Source organism: Andrographis paniculata, unplaced genomic scaffold (genome assembly GCF_009805555.1).
Source record: "Andrographis paniculata isolate CXL003 unplaced genomic scaffold, ASM980555v1 Contig95END, whole genome shotgun sequence".
In the NCBI taxonomy this organism is placed as follows: domain Eukaryota; kingdom Viridiplantae; phylum Streptophyta; class Magnoliopsida; order Lamiales; family Acanthaceae; genus Andrographis; species Andrographis paniculata.
In genome coordinates, this window is record NW_026137634.1 from 1,214,169 (window position 1) to 1,236,281 (window position 22,113).

The 22,113-nt window shown below is 30.0% G+C and overlaps 3 protein-coding genes across 5 annotated transcripts; 2 read left to right on the forward strand and 1 right to left on the reverse strand.

Annotated features, from left to right (window-relative positions):
• The first annotated feature begins 1,845 nt into the window (after positions 1-1,845).
• LOC127243492 (UDP-galactose/UDP-glucose transporter 5B-like) lies at positions 1,846-6,875 on the forward strand. Of its 2 annotated transcripts, none has more exons than XM_051263543.1 (12): positions 1,846-1,998; positions 2,175-2,329; positions 2,919-3,032; positions 3,383-3,475; positions 3,647-3,712; positions 4,040-4,138; positions 4,483-4,562; positions 5,409-5,521; positions 5,869-5,957; positions 6,101-6,187; positions 6,275-6,343; positions 6,436-6,875. In XM_051263543.1, exons 2-12 carry the CDS (start codon positions 2,216-2,218, stop codon positions 6,541-6,543), a joined length of 1,032 nt encoding a protein of 343 aa, XP_051119500.1. In that variant the 5' UTR covers positions 1,846-1,998; positions 2,175-2,215; the 3' UTR covers positions 6,544-6,875. The 2 variants fall into 2 exon arrangements, with proteins under 2 accessions (XP_051119500.1, XP_051119501.1); XM_051263544.1 differs by having other exon boundaries at positions 2,192-2,329.
• A 1,814-nt stretch (positions 6,876-8,689) lies between these two features.
• Positions 8,690-11,093, reverse strand: LOC127243562 (acid beta-fructofuranosidase-like). The gene is made up of 5 exons (XM_051263648.1): positions 10,353-11,093; positions 10,041-10,202; positions 9,638-9,873; positions 9,450-9,537; positions 8,690-8,944 (listed from the first exon to the last, which is right to left on the reverse strand). The coding sequence occupies exons 1-5, from the start codon at positions 11,076-11,078 to the stop codon at positions 8,690-8,692; spliced, it is 1,467 nt and encodes a 488-aa protein (XP_051119605.1). The 5' UTR covers positions 11,079-11,093.
• Positions 11,094-15,075: 3,982 nt separating this feature from the next.
• Positions 15,076-20,881, forward strand: LOC127243469 (adenine phosphoribosyltransferase 4-like). Of its 2 annotated transcripts, none has more exons than XM_051263504.1 (6): positions 15,076-15,240; positions 15,327-15,437; positions 17,992-18,084; positions 19,240-19,389; positions 19,467-19,525; positions 20,673-20,881. In XM_051263504.1, the coding sequence occupies exons 1-6, from the start codon at positions 15,156-15,158 to the stop codon at positions 20,724-20,726; spliced, it is 552 nt and encodes a 183-aa protein (XP_051119461.1). In that variant the 5' UTR covers positions 15,076-15,155; the 3' UTR covers positions 20,727-20,881. The 2 variants fall into 2 exon arrangements, with proteins under 2 accessions (XP_051119461.1, XP_051119462.1); XM_051263505.1 differs by having other exon boundaries at positions 17,998-18,084.
• The last annotated feature ends 1,232 nt before the right edge of the window (positions 20,882-22,113 follow it).

A 22,113-nucleotide genomic window follows, 5' to 3' on the forward strand; every position in this document is an offset into this window, starting at 1 on the left:
TGCTCCTGCTAGGAGTCGCTCCTTGTTATTTAACTACTAGTATAATATAAGAATTTGATTTGAGATTATATACTTATTATATATATATATATATAGAAAAGATAAAATTTATTTAAGGTGTGTTTGTTTGGGGGTTTGGATTTTGAGTTGAGATTTAAATAGTAAAATTTTTGAATTTGAATAGTTGTATGATGTGATATAAATAAGTGTTGATGTGATGTTTTGAATGTAAAATTGATTTTTAGTATAATATAAAAAATGAAAAATAGGTGTTTGATTTGATATTTTTTGGGAAAAAAAATTGGATGAATAGTGTAAATCCAATCCAATCCCCCAAACAAACAATTTTGGCCCAAATCAAAGTCATACAATCAATTAAAAACATATTTTTTTAATTATTAAGTAGGATAATTGAGTAATTAGGTGATGTGATTGAGAGAGAAGTGTATATATATATTTTTTTTTATTAGAATGATAAGATGGAATAAAGTGTAGTGATATAGATTAAATATAATTAATTATTTCCTAATTTAGAAATATTGCAGAATGTTTATGACGTACCAAAAAAAAATGTTGCACAGTGTTTCGGACGAGGGACGGAGGAAGTATTATTTAAAACTAATTTTAAAATTAAAAATGCAAACTTAATCGAAACCAAACATGCCTGTTACATTTAAAATATAAAAAATAAGTCAAAATATTAAGCAACACATTCTTAATAATTAATTAATAAATAATTTTGCCACGTGGCTTATAAATTAAAATAAATAAATATGAATCCGACAACATTCTCGTTTTCCTTTAGCAGGTTTGACCATTTGCTAAACAATTTTTATATTATTATTATCATCTAAATAAACCAATTTATTTATAGCAGGGTGTTTTTTTATATAATAATTTTAATAAAAAAATATATTTTTTATGAAATATAAATTTAAAATATTTTTTAAATAAAAACTCAAATTAAAATTTTATTTTAAATTAAAATAAAATAAAAAAAATCTAGAGGGTGTGTTTGTTTTGGAAATTTCCCTTAACATCACTATTTATCAATTTTTTTTAAAAATATTAAATAAACCTCTATTTTTTATTTTTTAATATTACAAAAATTAATTTTATATTTACAATATTATATTAACACTTATTTATATTATGCAACTATTTTAATTTAAAATTTTGACTGAAGTTCAAAATCCAAACCCCGAAAGATACTCATAGAAAAATAAAATTCAAATTATTTGATTCTATTTATATATGCATATATTTAAATAATAATAATAAATTTTAAAAATATTATTAAATATTTTAGAGGGTGTTTATTTAATTATTTATTATTTTTTATGTGAAAAAATTATAGGTAATACAAATATACTCTATTTGTGTCATATATTCTACTAAAATATTTTTATTTTTGAGTTGTCCCACGTCTGCACTATTTTTGAAATATGACCTAATATAAGTAAAAATAAGCTATTACAAGCTTAAATGCAAATAAAACTATTTAAGTAGGAAACATGCAGTAATATATGGTATATTCATTCAACCCAATATATATATATATATATATTATTTTATTTCTTTTATAAAAAGTTAATTATTTAATATAAAAATTAATTTTATATTATTATATAATTTCTTATTTCTAAATAAAAAAATAAAATTTAAAAGATATAAAATCAACACACTTGAAGAATTATTAAAAATAAACTTATTAAAAAAAAGACTTTTCCCATCATTCTGGATAATTTCAACTAATTTTTTGTTTCCATTTTTAAAATCTAAACGAATAATTAAATTATTATTATATTTGTAGAGTGCCAAAAAAAATATATTGTTTTTGAAAAAGGAGGGAGGAAACAAGAAAACCCCCCCATCCCACTGGCGTCATTCGGAACCCCAAAAATTCTGCCGGCGATCAAATCAATTTCAGATCATCCCCTGCGCCGTGGAACGGCGGGTCTTTCATCGAAGGCCGCTCGCGTCGTGCTTCTGTTGTAGGTACGCTTTGTCTCCCAGATTCGTTTATTGTTGAAGGTATTTTTCAATTCTATTTGTGCATTGCTGTGTACGCCCGCGGCTGTGGGGATGGATTTTTAGTGTGATTTTTTTGGGGTGATGGATTTTTAGTGTGATTTTTTTGGGGTGATGGATTGTATTTGTGATTGTGCGAATAGTGTCGTCGGTGGTGTAGGCGGCGGATGACTGGATTGGAAAAATGGCGGAGCCTCCTACACAGTTGATACAGAAATGGAAAGAGAATAAGTTCGTAAAAGTGGGGTTCGCGGTGTCGGGGATCATGTCAACGCTTCTCATCTATGGCGTTTTACAGGTTAATTTCGTGCACTTAGTGGATATATGTATGTATGTGTGTATGTTGTGAATTAGTGATGGGTGTGGTTTATGAACAAGAAGGAAAACTTTTTGACTTTATACTAATTGATATCTTAATTCAAACTTGAATAGGCGATTTGTATGGCTAATTGAAAGGTGGAGCTAGGATTTTGTCTGGATAGTATGGGCTTACGGTTTTGACTTTGTTTTGGTGGAGATAATGTGACTTAACAATCAAGCAACTAATTGATATGAATGCAGAAAACCATATTGGACAATGTCATGTTTTATGTCGTAGCTCGTGTAGATTTCCTTAATCATCAGTGACTTTGAAAGTCGATTTTAGAGAAAAAGTAAGGGAGAATCAGTTTAGAAAAGAAGAGATTAGTGAATTTAAATGGTTGTAAACTAATAATGATAGTGTAGAGATGTTGCATTCCTATTTGGTTGTGTTGTCAAAATATGCGAATTGCCTGATTTGATTTATTAGTGTGGGAATTGATATTTATTTTATATGTGTCTGAGTGATCTTTTTCATTCATATCAAGTAGATGTTGGGATAACTGACTGAATATTGTTTGTTTCAGGAAAAGATCATGAGAGTTCCTTATGGTCCGGAGAAAGAATATTTTAAGTATTCATTATTTCTTGTGTTCTGCAACCGTATAACAACTTCTGCCGTATCTGCTGGAGTTCTTTTGGTAATTGCGAGCAATGTACAATCATTTTTATTTACTGTTGTTTACTAGATAATCAATTCAGTGTATTTCTTCACAAATTTTGATGAAAGTTTTAATGGTTTATTAATGAGTGGACATAATGTACATTGGCTTGATGTCTTCTGTGGCATCTTTTACTTGATATTCTTTCACAATACTATGTAGTGTATGAAAAGTGAGAAGTTCGACCGTAGCATTTACTGATACACCAAACGTAAATGATTCCGAATGTTAATCAAACATGAAAGTTTCCAAAAACGTATCTCGTTGAATGCACATTAGAATTTGTTTGAAATCTCAGGTTGAAATTTCTTTTATTTTTGTTTTTCCAGGCAAACAAAACAGTTGTTGACCCTGTTGCTCCAATCTACAAATATTGTGTTGTTTCTGTGTCTAATATTCTAACTACAACTTGTCAATATGAGGTAAGCTTGCTCGTTTTATGTTGGTTGCTATGTAATAATATTCAAATTTACTTTGAGATAATGTTTTCTTATTTAATTTCTATTGGTTTGAAGGCTTTTCTTTTCAATATAAGGTTCTGGGATGTGATTACAAGTGACTAACATGAAAAATGTTTGCTTTACTTTCTCCAGGCTCTTAAATATGTTAGTTTCCCTGTGCAGACCCTTGCAAAGTGTGCAAAAATGATACCTGTAATGGTGAGTTTGCTTTGTATTCTGTTATTGCTCGTTACTGAGGAAACTTTACTAATTGCCCCTCTTAGCATCAATTAGTATGCGAGTGTCATTTAGCCAAAGTGAATTCTGATAGATAAAACATGACAAAACCTTTTCTGACAAAAGCTTTTCTAGAGAATAGGAAAAGCTTTTGTCAAGTTTTATTGTAGTCCATCTTCTAGAATGTAATTCTCTCTATATTGTAAGTTGAATGAGTATTTCCTTTAACTTAACTTTATTATCCAATTAAATAGTCAGTCAAGAGTGAGACTCTCCTTTAACAATTTTCTTATTCTGACTTTATTACAGGTTTGGGGTACAATCATCATGCAAAAGAAGTACACCGGGCCTGATTACCTATTTGCCTTCCTGATTACTCTTGGATGCTCTATTTTTATATTATTTCCGGTAGGGATTCTATCTAATATGTTCTTCTTTAGTTTGAATATGACATGCTGAATATCTCATTTTTAAAGATTTTAGGGATATGTTAATTTTAAATTTTATTTTTGAAACTACCATTTGTAAAAACAGGTCTAGAGAAGGCAAATTTTTTCAAGATTCTGTTTGATTTTTGGATGTCATCCTTATCTTGTATTAGAACTACGGCATGTTGCATTTGAAAAATCTTGATGTGATATCTTATATCTGTTTATAGTTAATTGATTCTTAATAGCATATGTGGTTAGAATGCTCATATCTTGTGTGGTGATAAAGTTTATTACATTATACTTGACAACTTTCCAATGTAGGCAGCAGGTGATCTTAGCCCATACAGTAGAGGAAGGGAAAGCACCATTTGGGGCATTTCCTTGATGATTGGTTACCTGGGGTATGCCTACCTTTATTTAGTGTTTTAATTTCACAGAATTCCTTATAATTGACAATAGGAAATATCTTTATTCCACCAAAATATGCTTTTTTTAAAAGTTCAGCACCATACTTTAACTACTTTATTTATTCTGCGGTCCTTGCCTTTTACTGTAGAGTTGTCGTAAGCCCTTGTACAAAGTAGTCATTAGTTAAATGTCTTTTTTTTTTCCAAATAATTTTGTATTGAGCCTGTTAACTGCAGTTGTTTAAAGAAGCTTGAAAAGCAGTTTTATCCCTTTTATCAGTACAAAGGTAGCTGTTTTTGTGATGTTGAAGCTAGTCATGTATGATACAAGTATCAATTCAGCCAAATTGATTTGAATCCTAGCAGTGCCAAAATCATAGAACTAAAAGATTGTAAAATTGCTCTCGGAGTAAGTACAAATCCCGGTCCAAATAGAAACTTATATTTAACTAACTTCAAACATGACCATAGTTTGTCCCACGTGGTTAACTCTCCATGAGTTGCTCTAGATAATCTGTTCTCCTTCTGCTGAAACATCAAAAGCCTTTCACTATGATATTTCTTCATATGCCCCACTTTCAGCTTCGTTGTCAATGTAGATAATAAACACTTGCCTTCTCAAGAATGCCTCCTTGTTCTCCTTGTTGCTCTGTGTTGATGGTCAAACTCAATCAGATAGTGAAAATAATTTGTCTGGAACTCCTATTTTTACTGCTACTTATTGTATATGGTTCTGTATAATGTATCCGTTGAATTGAGCGCCTATTGATGTATTATTATCTGCAAATCAGGGATCGATAACTTACGCTGCTGGTCTGCTATTGGCTTCGTCTTTTGCAGGTGTGATGGCTTCACAAGCACATTTCAGGACAAGCTGTTCAAAGGCTATGATATGGGGATACATAATCAGATATTTTATACAACATTATGTTCTTGCATGATCAGTTTCACTGGTAAGTTGTCCATCCTTTTCTTCAATTTGGATCTTGATGGCTTCAATAGGTTTGTTATGCTCTTATATATTAAACTTGAATGAACTGGTAAAATTTTTTTTAGAATTGAAATGTTATGATGTGTTCATGTTTCAGGTTCTTGTGTCGTTGGTTATTTTGATACTTGGGTATTTTTATTTAAATTAAACGGAAGTGCATTCGATTGCTTTAACACCTTGTAAAATCTCCTTTACCGATTACCTTTTTCTGCAGACATATGTTTCTGTAGATGAGTAATTACATCTGATCCATGTCTTCCACTTTTTCCCCCATTATCTTTTAAAAGGCTTTGTTTGATTTCTATATAGGTCTAATCTTGCAAGGCAATCTTCTCATGGCCATAGATTTTGTCACTCGGCACAATGATTGTTTCCTAGACATTGCTATTCTTTCAACTGTAAGTTCTCCAACATTTCACTTCTACAAATCTAAGTTCGAAAAATCAGAGCTGTTACTTTCCCTCTTCACTCTATTCTCCATTCTCAATCCTAGTCGATTTCTTTCTCCTAACATTGTGGTTGACGCGTTCTTCGCTTGCAGGTTGCTACAGTGAGCCAGTTCTTTATATTTTACACCATCCGCAATTTCGGTGCGCTGACTTTTGCCACCATAATGACCACCAGACAGGTGCAGCTACCATTTTAAACTTTTTTTTAGTCGCCATTTTTGCTGTTCTTGCCGTCTCCATGTAATGTTATTTATCCATCGATGCAGTTGGTAAGCATTCTGCTCTCCTGTGTCTGGTTTGCGCACCCACTGAGCATTGAACAACTGATCGGCGCAGTAAGCATCGACCTCTCTCCCCTTAACCTATATAATTTTTCGATTTTTTCACCCCTTACATCATCTCATTTTTTATTCCAACAATGGATCAGGTTATTGTGTTTGGTTCCATTTACTCAAAAAGCTTCTTGAAGCAAAAGCCGAGGCTGCCACAGTCGGAACAAACAGAAAATACCAATCCTCCGAGGACTAATGCATAACATGATGGTCGAAGGCTAATGCCTCGCCCCTAATAACTCGGAACTTTCGCTTAATGCTAACACTATACTGATCGGCGCTCTCTCTTGGCTGGCGTAATTTTACCCGAAACTCCAGCCACCGTCAAATTCTAAGCTACCCCAATATTAGATGAACACTCCGAGCAATGCCGGTAGGTTTCGACAGGTAAAATTGCTCTATATGGTTGGTGTTTTTGCTAACTTAGGATTTTGTTTTGTGGATGTTCATTATTCATCCTTATTAGCAACAGAAATGTCGACAATCTGAGTGGTAAATTTTATAGCAAAATACTTATGTTTTCGAACGTTTGTTTTTATGCGATGGCTTTGTTCTTATTGATTTTCATTTATTTTTTTGCTGTTCCGTTACGAGTTTTTATTAAATTTTTTTTTTTTTTCACAAAATATTATCTTAAATTACTTTTTAAATACAAATATAAAAATATAAATAAAAGCCAACCACAAGATAGTTTTATAGTTTCATTTTCTTTCGACATTTGTTTTTTTTTTTTTCCAATTTTATACAATCATATATATATCTTTATTACGATATATAAATATATATTATTAAATAAATAATCAACTCAATTAGTCAATATAGTAAAAATACAAACCTCATATTATTGTCATTATTTTATTTTTATCACGTGGGAAGTTGCAACCTAAAGTGAGCATTGGTAAAGCCTCGGCCTGATAAGACAACAAATCATTTATGGCAAGTGGACCTAGATATATCGGAATTTAAACTCATAACTTTACGATTACAAGTTCATTTCCTACACTATCAGGTGATCTCTTAGAAGGGCAATTATTTTATCTTATTGTTAGGGAATTGGGTGAATATGTTGTTCTAATTTTAATGGTTAATATGTGAGTAGTTACAAACCATGGTGTGAACTTATATGCATACATATTATCCCTTAGAAAATTTTGTCCTAGCTACCTTGATCATTTCACATTTAGTTTTCAATTATATTGACTATTGTATTTAAATTGGACTTTATCGAAACATTTAAAACAAACTCAACATATACTTCGTAGAGCTATATATGCCTAATTAAGCACATCCTGTTAGAGCAAAGAAGGAAGAAAAGAATCAATATGCACGAGGAAGCTTCGACGATTTATTCAGTAATCGAGCTGGGCGTTAAATAGCCACTACAAAAGAAATAGCAGTTTCGAAAAAGTCTCAACAGACTCAACAAGAAGACCTATTCTACCGGTCATTTATTATGCAGAAAAAATAAATAAAAGATCCACCCATAAATCTCGTTGACCCTTCACATCCATGAGTTAATTAAAACTTTTATTTTTCCCTATTAAGATGAATTGCATATTACATGGTAATATTTTCAATTTTAATTAATCATTTATATATACATACATATACATGTATACGTTCTATTACCAATTTGTCCTATAAATTTGCATGTTGTATTTGTATTTGAGTGTGCTTACTTGGTGAAATCTTTAGATTTAGATTTTATTCAAGTTTTTTTTTTTTTTTTTTGTTTAAACATGATTAAAATGTAATTTTTTGTAAGAAAAAATAATATATTTTTATAAAAATTACGGTGATTATAAATGTTCATTACATAATAGATAGATTAGGGCCTATATTTTAGATAGCTTGAGGCCCGGCCCATTAGTATGATGAGGCTCGAGGGTGTCGATCAATTGTTAGGACGATAGAAAGATATTCGACATTTGATGAGAAACCAAGTAGCATAGTGAAATATCATAATAACAACGTAGCTTTCTATTTTAGTGAGTTAATATTTTGCTATTTTTATATTGGAAATTGATCGACAATCACGAGCTCTATAAATTTCATAAAGGAAAAAGTGATAAAAAAAAAAATACAACATATAAAATTATAGGACAACGATAAAAATGGAATATACATATATTCATGATTAAAATTGCAAAATTCAAAGCTATAAAAAACCAACATTCAACAAATGTAGGACGATCATTCGAAAACAAACTCAATTTATTATCCATCAAATCGATCCAAGCCGTACATAGATTCATCATATGCAATTAGGGTTTGCATATGATTGATTTATGATCAAAAAAAAATTGTTGAGGTCGTCGTAAAATGTGAGGAGCTCAACAAAGAGATATATCAATTGCTGACCACAACAAGAAAGAGCAAAATTGGAAGCAAATATGCGAATAAGGGAACCGAAAGTATGCGCGCATACGAATAATGATTTTGATTCATTTGCCATATCTTGAGCGAAGCTGTGATTTTAGCGTCGGTTGCATTGTTAAACAAGAAGATTCGAGAGTTCTCGTAGACAGCTTTTGTTGGATATATGCGCGACGTTATGCAAGTCCTCCCTCCTTGCGCAAAGCTCTCGACAATCGAGTGATCCACCTGCATTAGAGTCGCACAATTTCTAAGTTAGTAATCAAATTGGGTGGAAGATGGTATTACGTAATTAATAATGTATATTTCTACTGATTTAAAATTTTAGTTGAGATGATTATTTAACATGATATCAGAGTTGAAAAAAAATATATATATATATATAATTACAAGATTGTATGTGGCATTGAATCTCAAATTGCTAGGGTTTAAGATAATTGCAAATTTAGTCTCATGTCAATGACTCAATTACAACTTTTATATCTTATATATTTTTTTTTCTTTTTCGACTCTATTTTGATTGTATATCTTATAAAAAAAAAAAAAAATTCTTTTTCCTGCCACTCAAAGAACAAGAAATGGGATTTTTTTATGTGAATTTAATGAACGAAAATAATAAAATTGTAAGGTTATGTAGTTAAATTTCATTGATACTTGTTTCCTATTAATTTTAGGGTTTTAAATGGGGCTTCCTTTCCCATATAGTTTTAGGGTTTAGGGTTCGAAAACTTACTAGAATCCTCATGGAAAGTTTTTCGTCTTTTGTCACCGTCACCGAGCTGCCATAGATGGCTTTATCGACGTCCGGAGCTTCAGATGACCTGAGTTTTGTCGCGGAACAAAAAAAACGAATCAAAATCATCGAATGCAACATCAATTGATGCAATAGGAAAAATGTTCGACACACAAACACATATATACCTCGATTGATCTGCACAGAAAAATGTCTTGAAATCTCCTTCATGGTCTTTAAAGACATAAAAGTAAACTGGGGTTTGCTCAGTTTGGTCCTTGTCCGAAAGAACCAACAGCCCGAATGGCCCCAAAGCTCCCCTTTGAGCAGCTCCCCCGCTCATCGAACAATTGTACGATTCATCTTTGCCATTTGTTCTTTCTAAGGAATCTTTGTCGATTTCGAACTCAGCAACAATGTCAAGCTACAAGAAAGATCTTAGGTATCTTATAGGGTAGGTAACATAACACTATATATATATATATATATATTCAATTATCACATTTGTCTGGTCGTTTTTTACTATTCCATTTTGATTCTATCATCCTAGCAATGTTATGATAGTATAAAGTGAGAGGATAATGTGCGAACCTCGGATGAGGGATCTACGTCGAGAGGCACCACGGAACCTGGCTTTGCCTCGACCTTGTCGAAGCCCCTCTCGTCGTTTCTTAGACTTTCAACCTCCTCAACGGGCCATTGTAGAATGTTGCTTCGTGTTTTCGTGTCGAATAGGATGGTTCTTGGAATAGCCTATCAGAAGTTTGAAAATAGTACAAATTTAAATAGAAATAGTGTCGGTTGACTTATTAAAGGAAAAATAAGTATTTGATTTAATAGTTTAAAAAAATAAAATAAAATTTGATGAATAGTCTGAATCAAAACCATATACTAATAGCTTACTTGAACCGAGGCCCAACCCTTTTTCACATCGGCATCTTGACTATCCCTCTCCATGATCCATCCCCACAAGATTCTCCGGTACTTATCCGGGTCATAAAATGTCTTCGAGGCATAAAAAGTCCCGTAATCGTATCTCAACCCAATACCCACATCGATAATGGGATCATCGGGCTTCCACGTGCCCGAATGACTATCATAACTCCCGATCGTGTAATAATCGTTCTTGTCATCATCCAAGCTCGTCTTGACAACATGCTTAACGTCGGGTCCATCCTCCGACGTGTCCAACCCGCGCATCTTCGTCTTTGACACCGGGTAAAAGTCGACGCACTCCCACATACCTGTGCCCGGGACCGCGTGGAGCAACTCATCGAGGAGCTTATACTTCTTGAAATCATCAGTATCATAAACCAACGATATGCCCGTCTTGTTAATCATGGATCCGATCGTGATCCGCCACTTCCCCTCGGGCGTTCGCCACGCCGTGGTCGGGTCACGGAAGTCCGTCGGCCCAATCCCCGGCGGGGGCACTAGCACCGGGTTGCCCGAGTATTTGACCCAATCGACTAAAAGAGGGTCCGAGGAATTGGCCGGGTAGGCAAGGTTTTGGACTTGGACCGACTCGTTGGTCGAGCCCGTATAGAGCATTATGAGCTCGCCGTCCTCGAGGATGGTGGCCGAGCCGGTCCAAACCCCGTTGACGTCGTACCAATGATCGGGAGCCATGGCGACCGGGAGGTGGCGCCAATGGATGAGATCTTGAGACACGGCGTGCCCCCAGACAATGTTGCCCCATATGGCCCCGAAGGGGTTGTATTGGTAAAAAAAGTGGTACCATCCTTTGTATAGAACTGGTCCTGTATCAATATAAGATTCTCTCGAGTAATAAATGAATTTTTGTATAAGATCTTAATTGTTAATTATGTAGTACAATGTACATTGAAGGCGGGGACTAAAATTGATTACTATTTTCAACAACATGTAATAACAAATAACACAATGTATTACTTATTGCAACAAATCTTTTATATTGATATAATATAACATATAATATATAAACTCACAGCATGTAATAACAAATAGCACATTGTATTACTTCTGGCAGCGCATTCCTTATATTAATATAATATAATACAATATATAAATTAACAATATATATTATAATCACATACATCAACAGTTTATTTTAAAATATGACATATTTTTATACAACACACATATTCATTGAATTTTTCAAATCAGTACTGTAACTATTCCCTATATGGAAATATAATTTTTAAAAAAATAAATATATGGAAATTAAATTTAAGCATAAAAAGAATAAAATCTTACCGTTTGGATCTGAATCCACAAGATTGTCACAATTATCCATTCCAAGAAATCCATGGTAGCACCAAAACAAAGTTGGTTAGTGACCATAAAATATCAATTACTCCAATATTTTTTTAAAATACGATTTTCAATAAATATATACATATTTACACGGTATATCTTATCTATATTCATAAAAATTAATAATTCATATAATTCTTTATATTATTTTTTTTAATAAATAAGTTTTCAATATATATATATATATTTCATACCTCATTCAAATTAATACTTATTTTTTTATATATAAAATACAAAAAAAAACAAAAAACAAATTTAGACAATAGATGTAGTATTTTATATTCTTAAATTACATTATTCTAAAACTATTTTAATTAGTAAATTTTTTTACTATGAATAGTATAAAATTGAGTTCATAACATATCTAAACACGTTAGCTGATCGGCTCTTACCGTTCATCCAATTATTTTCCGGCTGGAAATGAAACCCCGTTTTTTGCCACTGCAACAGCTCAACCTTCCATTGGTACGCCGGCGTGCCGGTCGGCCGGAATCTTTTCGGCGAAACTCCGGCGGCCACTCCGGGATCTTCTTCCGGGATCATTTTCTCCATTAATCGGTCGCTACACCCCTTCTCAACGGGCCTTCCAAAATTATTCCCGACGTACGACCCGAGCAAAACAATGACGCCCAACAGCCCGGCGGCCGCCGCCAGAAGAGTCACTGCCGGGCGGCGGCGGCGGCACTCCGGCGCCGGCGCCGGCGAAGCCTCGAGGTCGAGCAAAGGATCGTCTTCCTGATGGTTGGAATGCAAAAATGCATGGGGTGTGTCGGGAGGAGCAGCCATAATTTTTATTTTAATTTAATTTTAATTGGAATGAGATTTGGTTGGGTATGTTTAAATACTTTTTGGATTGGGTTTGTCTCACCACATAATTAATTGGTAGTGTAATAAAATTACCAATTCAAACCACAGTTTTGGGATCACTGTTTACTCGCTGAATATGGTTTGATTTTGTTGAGGGAAATTTACAGGTTTGTTTGATTTTTAAACTTTTTTTTTTTTTTACTATCTTCGTTCATCTCATTTAAAATATTAATTTTTTATTTTAAAAAAAGTAACTATATACTAATACAAATATATACTTTAATTTTTACTTAAATTACAAACATAACATTACATCTACAATTACTTTATCCATAAAATCAAAGAATAAAAATGTCAAAAATCTCTTACACATCTTCACCGACTAATAAAATACTATTTTCTCCCTATGAAATTATATATAATTAAAATATAATTAGTAAATAACTAAAAAAATATAATAATAAATAAAAATATTATTTTTTAATGTATTACAAAATTTCAAATGGACCGAAGGAAGCATGCAATAAATAAAAATATTTGCTGAATAAAGCAAAGCAAATATTATAATATGTATATATATAAATTTTGTAAAACGACAGATAATATAATTAAGTGAGCTGAAGGGTAAGAGAGGGAATCAATTGTTGATGATAATTCAACTATTTGAGACCACAAGCCAACAAAGTCGGAGATGACTTTGACTAAATAAATCTATTTTATAAATTTTAATTAATTAATAATACATTTTCATGTAAAAAAAAAAGTCATCTAATTATTTGGTAGATTATTCAATAAATATATTTATCCTATACTATATATGGGCGTGTTCTTTAATTTCCCAATATTTTTTATAAAAAATAAAAATAGATAAATTGATATAACAAGTTGTGAGTGAGTTCGACAAAATATGCTAAAAAGAACCAAGTGGAAGTCACCATCGAACAGCTCTAAATTTAAGGGATAATAATAATAATGATAATAATAATAATAATAATAATAATAATAAAACATACATACGTACATACCAACAATGAAACACGCTCTGCAAACTTATTAATGGGTTGTCATTTTTCATTTTCGTCCGTCCCAAAATAAGGTTACTATTTTTCATTTTTTATACTACTTACTTAACATAATAAATATCTTTCCAACTTACACTATATTATACAAATGCCATTACTTTTGTATTACACAATACTAATAGAGGTATTTTCGTCATTTTCACTACAATCCATTATAATACTAATATTCAAAAATCTACGTGCAAAAAACAAACTACACCCTTGTTCCAAGAAGGAGGGAGTATTACTATTCTAATAAATATAAGAATTTTATACTTATTTAATTATTTTTTCATTTAATATTTGTCACTGCTAAAATTCTTAATTTTTTTTCTTTATTTTTATAAATATTCAATTATAATTCTATTTTTCTCTTTTTTATTTTTTAATAAAATCTTATATTTTTTAATCTCTCGTAGCTAATCCCTAATGCTTGTCCCAAAATGGTTCAAGAATTGAAATCCACACCCACTTACGCCATCGCCCACAACTCAATTCCTGTTTTTATCAGAGGTGTGTTTCTTCGTCGCTTTTGATTTTGAGTTCGGATGTTAATAGTAAAAATTTTGAATTTGAATAGTAATATAATGTGATATAAATAGGTGTTGATGTTATATTTTTAATGTAAAATTGATTTTTAGTATAATATAAAACATAAAAAATAAGTGTTTTAATTGATATTTTTGGAAGAAAAAATGAGATAAATAGTGTATTTAAAATCCAATTAATATATTTTGAAAATATTTTTGCGGAATTTTTCTATCCCAAATATTTTATAATATTTTTTATTTTTGTTTGTTTCAAATACAATAAAAAATGATTAATTATACTTTATTTCATTAAATAAAAAAAATAAATATACACTTTCATCTCATTACACTATTTATTTAAATTTTCATGCTGAAAATCAAATATTGCTAAGATATATAAAACAGATGGAATATTATATTGTCTTAATACAAAAAATAAAATAAAAAATATTTAAGCGTAAATATAGGTAAAAAATATAATATAATATAATATGAAAATTTTATTAAAAAATATAATAAAAAAGTAGTTGAATTAACGAAAAAAATAATAATAAATTGATGATTATTAGTTAAAATAATATTAATGAATTACAAATAAATAAAGTTTAGTAATTTTCATATACTCATTTTATTATGTAATAATCATTTTAGAATCATAACTAAAATTTTTTGACATAAATGATCTTTAAATATTGTCAAAGTATTACCTACACAATTTTTGGTATTTCACGACATGTTACATCAGCAACTTCGGTGTCCAAGGATTATTTATTTATTTATTTTTTATCTAATAAAATATCATATAAAATGAAAATTTCAATCCTTCAAATTATTATTATTATTATTACTGTTTTTTTTAAAAAAAAAAGAAAACACCCAAATTATCCCTATAAATAATGTACATCCTTATTTTCGTATCTTCCTCAGCTCAAATCTTTCTTCTTCTTCGTCGTCGTGTTCTTATGGTGTATTGTGAAGATTTGCCTGTCAATTAATCTGATTACCAGAAAACCATGTCGGCACTCGAAACCAACGACGACCCTCGGATTCCGACAATTCAATCAAGAATTCGAGTCGTCCCCAACTTCCCAAAGCCCGGTGCGTACTTTCGTCGAACACATTGTCTACTCTTCATCAACTGCAGAATTCATTCCCTCAATTTTATTTATTTATTTATTTTGCAGGGATAAGGTTTCAAGACATCACTACACTTTTACTCGACCCCAAGGCCTTCAAAGACACCATCGATTTGTTCATCGAACGTTACCAATGCAAGAACATTACCGTCGTAGCTGGTCTGCCTCTTCTTCTTATCAATTTCTATTTTAATTTTTAATTTCAATTTACATTCAATGCTTATCTTTCACTTCATCAAGATTTCATCTTTTACATTTAGATAGAAACTTTAAAAGTTTTAAATTTTTTCCGAAAATAGTAAAAAGTATGCTATCTATGTTTTATCTAACGAAAAATATGCGACAATGAATAGTGTTGAAAATTCTAAAAGTATCTATATGGTAAATTTTCTTGCATATAACTAATTTTAGGACAAATCATATTCATTCATGTAGCATATAATTGTATATATTGTCCATAAAATTAAGAAAATTTATCATATAAATTAATTTTAAGTGATGAATTTGGAGATGAAGAAATGGCTAAATGGTGGGGTGTGGTTGGTAAATGGGTTCCACATTACATTATCGGCGACGACGATGTCCCGGCCCCATCACCCATAATGTCGCCATCGAATTCTTCGTCCTTTGTTCATTTCTAGCAAGATTTATGTTTACCTTTGAAGGGCTCATTTTTTTCTAAGTGAAAAATTGATTCAGATTCGAATGCAACTTTTTTTTTTTTTTTTTTTTTCTGAGTTGTCACCAAAATTCCAGCGAAGTCAAATGAAAAAAATTCGAATTTTTATTAAGTATGAATTTCTTCGCACAATTTATGCTTTTTAAAATGATTATATTTAAGTGGAATGAATTCGTCTTTTTTTCTTTTTTTTTTGCTTTTTTCGCCGTAGGCAATCATGGCCAATTATTACTTGAAAGATTATTTACGCGGCATAGTGTCCAATAAAACCACTACCCTTTTTGTCTCTTTAAAAAACCATAACTTATTTCACTTTATATCGATTATATTAATTTTAATACTTTTGTAGATCGATTGACGTGGTGAATGGAAAACTCTTTAGTGCAAAAAATTATGGTTCTTACACTCGTCATTGTTTGCGACTTATCTTTTTATCGTATGTTTTTAATACAAATGTATGTGTTAAGATATATTTAGAAGCAATATGTTATATTTATGGTAGTTATCTTATTTAAGATATTTATAAGATTTTTGTCTTATTTAAACAATTTATATATCACTATAAATACGTACGTATTCTTATGATTGAAATAGAGAATTTCAGTTTCATATTCTAATAGTACGAAAGGCATCTAACCTTATCATGGGCGCGAATTCTAAATTAATAAGAAGAGCAATGTTTTGATTTTTGATTTTTTTGTTCTTGTGGTTGGCGGGTCCGACACCATGTTCCCCGTCGATATTTTTATTAACGATGGTTGGACACAGCCTATCTACTTCTTGTTTTGTCCTAACATATGTGTGTGTGTCTCCGATGTGTCTTTATTTGTTTGTTTTTGTGCTCGTCTGGACATTTGCGACAACGTCGTCTTCTTCTTCTTTGGAATTTTAAATTTATGTTGCCAGCCGGAATCCATACCTTCTTCTTTACGTGATAATTATATTCGATGTTTTGGAGTCTTCAAAATTTATAGGAATAAAAAAGATAATCATAATAATATTTAATTTGATATTTTTTTAAAAAAATACTGTAAATGAATATTGCGAGAATTTCCAATAAACACTTTCTTTTTATCACATTTAATAAATTTTTTTCTTTTTCTTAAAAGTTTTTTATGTTAAAATTTTTTATGACACGTATGCTTTTAGTGCCATGTTTATATTATGATATTATTGGTGATTAATTAATTAATGGTGGCGCGTTGATTAACACATGGAGAGTATCTAATTAAATACACTCTTTATTACCTACATTATTACAATAATTAGAATGTATTTAAAATATTAAAATAATCATAAAGAAACAATTCATTAATATTTAGTTTCTTATTATGACTTATTGTTTTTATCTTGTAACAATATAGTCATTTATTTTTTTGTATTATTGTACTATATATATTAATATAATTGTTAATATTCAAATATCTAAACGCAAAAGTAAATGCATATATTATGAAACGAAAGTAGTATAATTAATTTTAGATAAGTTATTAATGAAGAAAAAATATCTTTTTTTAATATATATATATATATATATTAGCTAGGATAACTCATAGACTAGAGTGTGTCGTTTAATTTGTATTATATATTTAAATATTGACCGTATTGGGAATTTTGGCGGCTCGAGGCCTGATTCGACAAGTCCCTCGATAAATAATTGGTTGATCCACTCTGTAGTCTGGTCTACCGGATCGGCCAAACTCTTTAATTATAATTCAATTCATTTACCCAGATCCACCTTACCCTAATCCAAAGGATCCAGAAATAAATTCATAACAAATCGAATATAATATTTTGGGACCAAAATTAATATCTTTTTATAAATGATCATAAGAATTGTATAGTAAATTTCATTCACTATTTCATCATCGAAAATTATTGAACCAGAAAATGGTTAGTCGTTTGTTGTAAAATTTCATGGAATATATACACTTGTAATGAAGTTTATGTTCACTTCCGAACCTTTTTAAAATTTTCGTATGTTCTTGTAATATTAAAACATTTCCTTTTATTCGAATCCTTTCTTCGGCTTAGGAATAGAGGCTCGAGGCTTTATATTTGGCCCGCCTATCGCATTAGCGATTGGAGCGAAGTTTGTTCCCATGAGAAAGCCAAACAAATTACCGGGTAATGTAATAAATTCAATTCACTTTACATTTTCTTAAGAATGTTCCATTGAAATACTTGAATAATTGGATAGATTAGTCGACAGAAGCGTGCAAATGTCGGTTAAGTTTACCCTATTATTATATTTGAAAAAATTTAAAAAATAATATTTAATTATTACTCATCATTCAATATTTATTTGCAACAAATATTATTTACTTTCTTACATTTTCTTTCTTCGTTTTTTTTAATTAGTAATTAAATTTTCAAAAAAAACTTCATCATTAAAAATACATTTTTGTTTTTTCTTTTAGTAAAAAATTGTATTATATTTTTATACATAATTTTTTTTTTTTGATAAACTGTTTTTTTAGTCCGGTAACTGGACCCCCTTATCATTTTAGTTCCGTAAGTGGAGCCAGTCGCTAACTAGTCCCATAAGTGAAAATTTTTTGCTGTTATAGTCCTCCGGCACCGGAGACGCCCGCGTGGCTCGCCGGAGATGACGTGTCCGCCGGGTGTCCCGCTAGGTCAGCGACACCTGGCGGACACGTGAATTTATTTTTTTTTTTCATTTTTTTAATTTTTTTTTAATTAGACCAAATAAAAAAATTAAAAAATGCAAATAAAATTATAGATAAATTAAAAATAAGTTTTTTAAAAAAATTTAAAAATGAAAAATAAATAAATAAATTCCATGTGTCCGCCAGGTGTCGCTGACCTAAAGGACACGTCACCTCCGGCGAGCTATACGGGCGTCTCCGGCGCTGGAGGACTAAAACAGCAAAAATTTTTCACTTATAAAATTAGTTTGCGACAGGCTTCACTTACGGAACTAAAATGATAAGGGGGTCCAGTTACGGGACTAAAAATAGTTTACCCTTTTTTTTAATACTACATATTTTATAGATAACTGTAAATTAAAAAGATTAAACTGCCGTTTTTACTCCTAAATTTATTTATTTTTTATAGTGTTATTTGTTATATTATATAAAGTATAGATATATATATAATGTAAATGAAAAGTACAATTACTAAAAATAAAGTTGGATAGGTCGACAAAATGGATAAATAAATAATTGAACGAGGGAGTTAGAATTTGTCCTAAAAAATTTGAGCATACAATTCGACGATGGAGAAAGTACATTGTTGTTTACTTCGATCCTTTTATTACAGGAAAAGTTTTCAGACAAGAATATGATTTGGAATACGGTAGCGATTGCCTTGAGATGCATGTTGGGGCCGTGGAGCCGGGCGATCGAGCTTTGGTTGTTGACGATCTTATTGCCACCGGGGGCACTCTCCACGCCGCCATGAATTTATTAGGTTCGTTTATATTTTTGACATTTTTAGCATTTTCAAACAATGCACAACCCGTCGAGGTTAAAAATTATGTGTTTCAGAACGCTCGGGAGCTGAAGTTGTGGAATGCTCGTGTGTTATAGAAATACCGGATCTTAAGGTACGTATGCGTGGTTTTCACTTTTCAACATATTTGTGGAATTTTAGTCGTGGTTGAATTTTTTGGCTCGATCTTTGGAAACTTCTCGACTCTCGCTTAACTCATCTTCTCCTTAAATAGATAAATATAAGAGATTATAAGCCGGTCTTAGTTAGAATTTTTTTTTTTTTTGAAACAAAGTTGAAGCATGAACTAAATAGTGTCTTATTTAGCAATATTGGACTAATTCCTTTAAAGGTTGGATTTTGGTTAGGAATATAGGAATAATAAAAAAAAAAATTAAATTGAATTTTTTTTTGTTGTATTAATTTATAGGATACACTGTTTTATTAATCTCGTAACTGGACCTTTTATCATTTTAGTCCCGTAAGTGGAAAATTTTCGTTGTTTTAGTCCTCCAACGCCGGAGGACTAATATAGTAAAAACTTTTCACTTTAGGACTAGTTTGCGATAGGTTCCATTTACGGGACTAAAATGATAAGGAGGTCCAGTTACGGAACTAAAAAACCAGTTTACCCTAATTTATATTTTATTTTTTTCAAAAAGATTTTAGGAAAAATATTCTTATATTTTAGTAAAAAGATATTATTATTTCTCTTTCTTGTCATTTTTGTATTTATTTTACTGTAAAACACATAATGTATTAATTAATATTTATTTATATTAAAAATTGTGTCAAAATTTTTAGCATAAATAAATGAGGGAAGAAATAATATTTGATTTACTATAAATATATATGATATGATGTTATAAATAAAAATGATTGTTTTTTAATATAGTGAATTAAAATGATATATTTTATATAAATGAAAATGATTTTTTTTTTAATATATTGAATTAATAATCGACGGCGGCTACATTGCTGAATTTAATTCAGCACTGTGACAACACATCGCAGCAAACGCTGTTACTATCGGCAGCACACCGTCTGTATTAATATAATACAAATACAACACATAAACTAACAACACATGATATAATCTTATACAACACAATCAATACTCGATTTCAACATACTATATACGGTTATACAACACGGTTGTAATTATGAACTAACAACGTACGATTTATGATGCAAATTGAATCATGTTAATTTATATTTTAATTATAAAAACAATAATATTCTAATATTATTTTTCTATGCAGGGAAGGGATAAACTAAACGGGAAGCCATTGTACGTTCTCGTCGAGTCACGATAATAATTTAATATTTTCACAAATTATTTCGTTCCTAGGAATTTGATATATAAAATATATATATATATATTATTGTACGATTTATTTTAATCTATTGTGTCAGATGAAAGTGGTATGGATCAATATTGTAGAATTTCAAAATTGTATTTATGATGATGAACGATATAAATATGTTAAATATTTTTATTTATTTATTTATTAAATTGACATAAAAGCCTGCTGAGCGCACAGAATAAAATACTATGTTAAATTCATAATAAATTCAACAACTACGTTAAATTTTCGCCAGATCCAAATTAATTAATTAACTTTGACCACTTTTGTCATTATTTTTTATTTTTTTATTATTTAATATTCATAATTTTTAATAAAAATATTTTTTATATATATAAAAAATTATTATATTCAAATTACTAATTATATATATATTGAATGCAATATTTTAAATAGATCATATTATAAAGAGTATGTTTTTTAGTGACATATTTTAAATAAAATAGCAAAAGTATTATTATTATTATTATTATTTGTTTCTTGAATGTACATGCATATATTTACTCATATTCAGCATATTTATAATACAATACATATTATATTATAATTCGACTCAATTAAATCAGCATCGTACCGATTTGACATAATGAATAAAGTATTATTTTACATATTTATCTAAAAATAATAATATATTGAAAATTTGTCCTATTGAGATTTAATGTCAATAGTTAATCGTATTAAATTCCAACGTCGGGTAAGGTCACAAAATCAAAATTGTCAACAATTGTAATTAATGTATATATTCGAAATACAATTATATTAATATCCATAATAAATGATGATAAATATTTATATAGATTTTTCCGAATGTCAAACACATGATTCATCGTCGCCGGTGGCAGTCTTGGACGTCTGTTGGTTGAAGTTTTTTTTGTCCGATAACGAAGGCTATGTCTGAAAATGAATGCATCACTAATTCATCGATTTAAAATTAATTTGAAATAAAATATTAGTTTAATATTTTTTAAAATATTATTTTCGAAGTGATGTTATTTTTGAAGTAATAAAACTGTATTGAGCTAATAATTTTGATTTTTGTTTGAAATGATAAAAGAACAAACTTAATTATAACATTTTTTTTTCATACTTTTATTATTATTATTATTATTATTATTATTATTTTGTTTTAGTAGTTACTCCTTCCTGTTTATTTTTTACGCAAAGTCTGAGAAATAATAATATTATTTTAATTGTAATATATATTTAAAAATAATATAAAAATAATTTTGTCATTACTCTTTGGTTTAAAAGAAAAATTATTAACGCAGGACGGAGTGGATATTTTTAAAAAATATAAATATACACACACGAAACGAAAGAACACGTACACTTAAAA

What these genes read in the sequence shown, in the direction of transcription:
- LOC127243492 (XM_051263543.1), top strand. Translation starts at nt 2,216, where the DNA reads ATGGCGGAGCCTCCTACACAGTTGATACAGAAATGGAAAGAGAATAAG. An exon ending in TATCTGCTGGAGTTCTTTTG is followed by an intron (nt 3,033 to 3,382) that starts GTAATTGCGAGC and finishes TTGTTTTTCCAG; the next exon opens with GCAAACAAAACAGTTGTTGA. An exon ending in TTGAACAACTGATCGGCGCA is followed by an intron (nt 6,344 to 6,435) that starts GTAAGCATCGAC and finishes ACAATGGATCAG; the next exon opens with GTTATTGTGTTTGGTTCCAT.
- LOC127243562 (XM_051263648.1), bottom strand. Translation starts at nt 11,078, where the DNA reads ATGGCTCCCGATCATTGGTACGACGTCAACGGGGTTTGGACCGGCTCG. An exon ending in AGGGTTGGGCCTCGGTTCAA is followed by an intron (nt 10,203 to 10,352) that starts GTAAGCTATTAG and finishes AACTTCTGATAG; the next exon opens with GCTATTCCAAGAACCATCCT. An exon ending in ACGTAGATCCCTCATCCGAG is followed by an intron (nt 9,874 to 10,040) that starts GTTCGCACATTA and finishes TCTTTCTTGTAG; the next exon opens with CTTGACATTGTTGCTGAGTT.
- LOC127243469 (XM_051263504.1), top strand. Translation starts at nt 15,156, where the DNA reads ATGTCGGCACTCGAAACCAACGACGACCCTCGGATTCCGACAATTCAA. An exon ending in GAACATTACCGTCGTAGCTG is followed by an intron (nt 15,438 to 17,991) that starts GTCTGCCTCTTC and finishes TCTTCGGCTTAG; the next exon opens with GAATAGAGGCTCGAGGCTTT. An exon ending in TAGAAATACCGGATCTTAAG is followed by an intron (nt 19,526 to 20,672) that starts GTACGTATGCGT and finishes TTTTCTATGCAG; the next exon opens with GGAAGGGATAAACTAAACGG.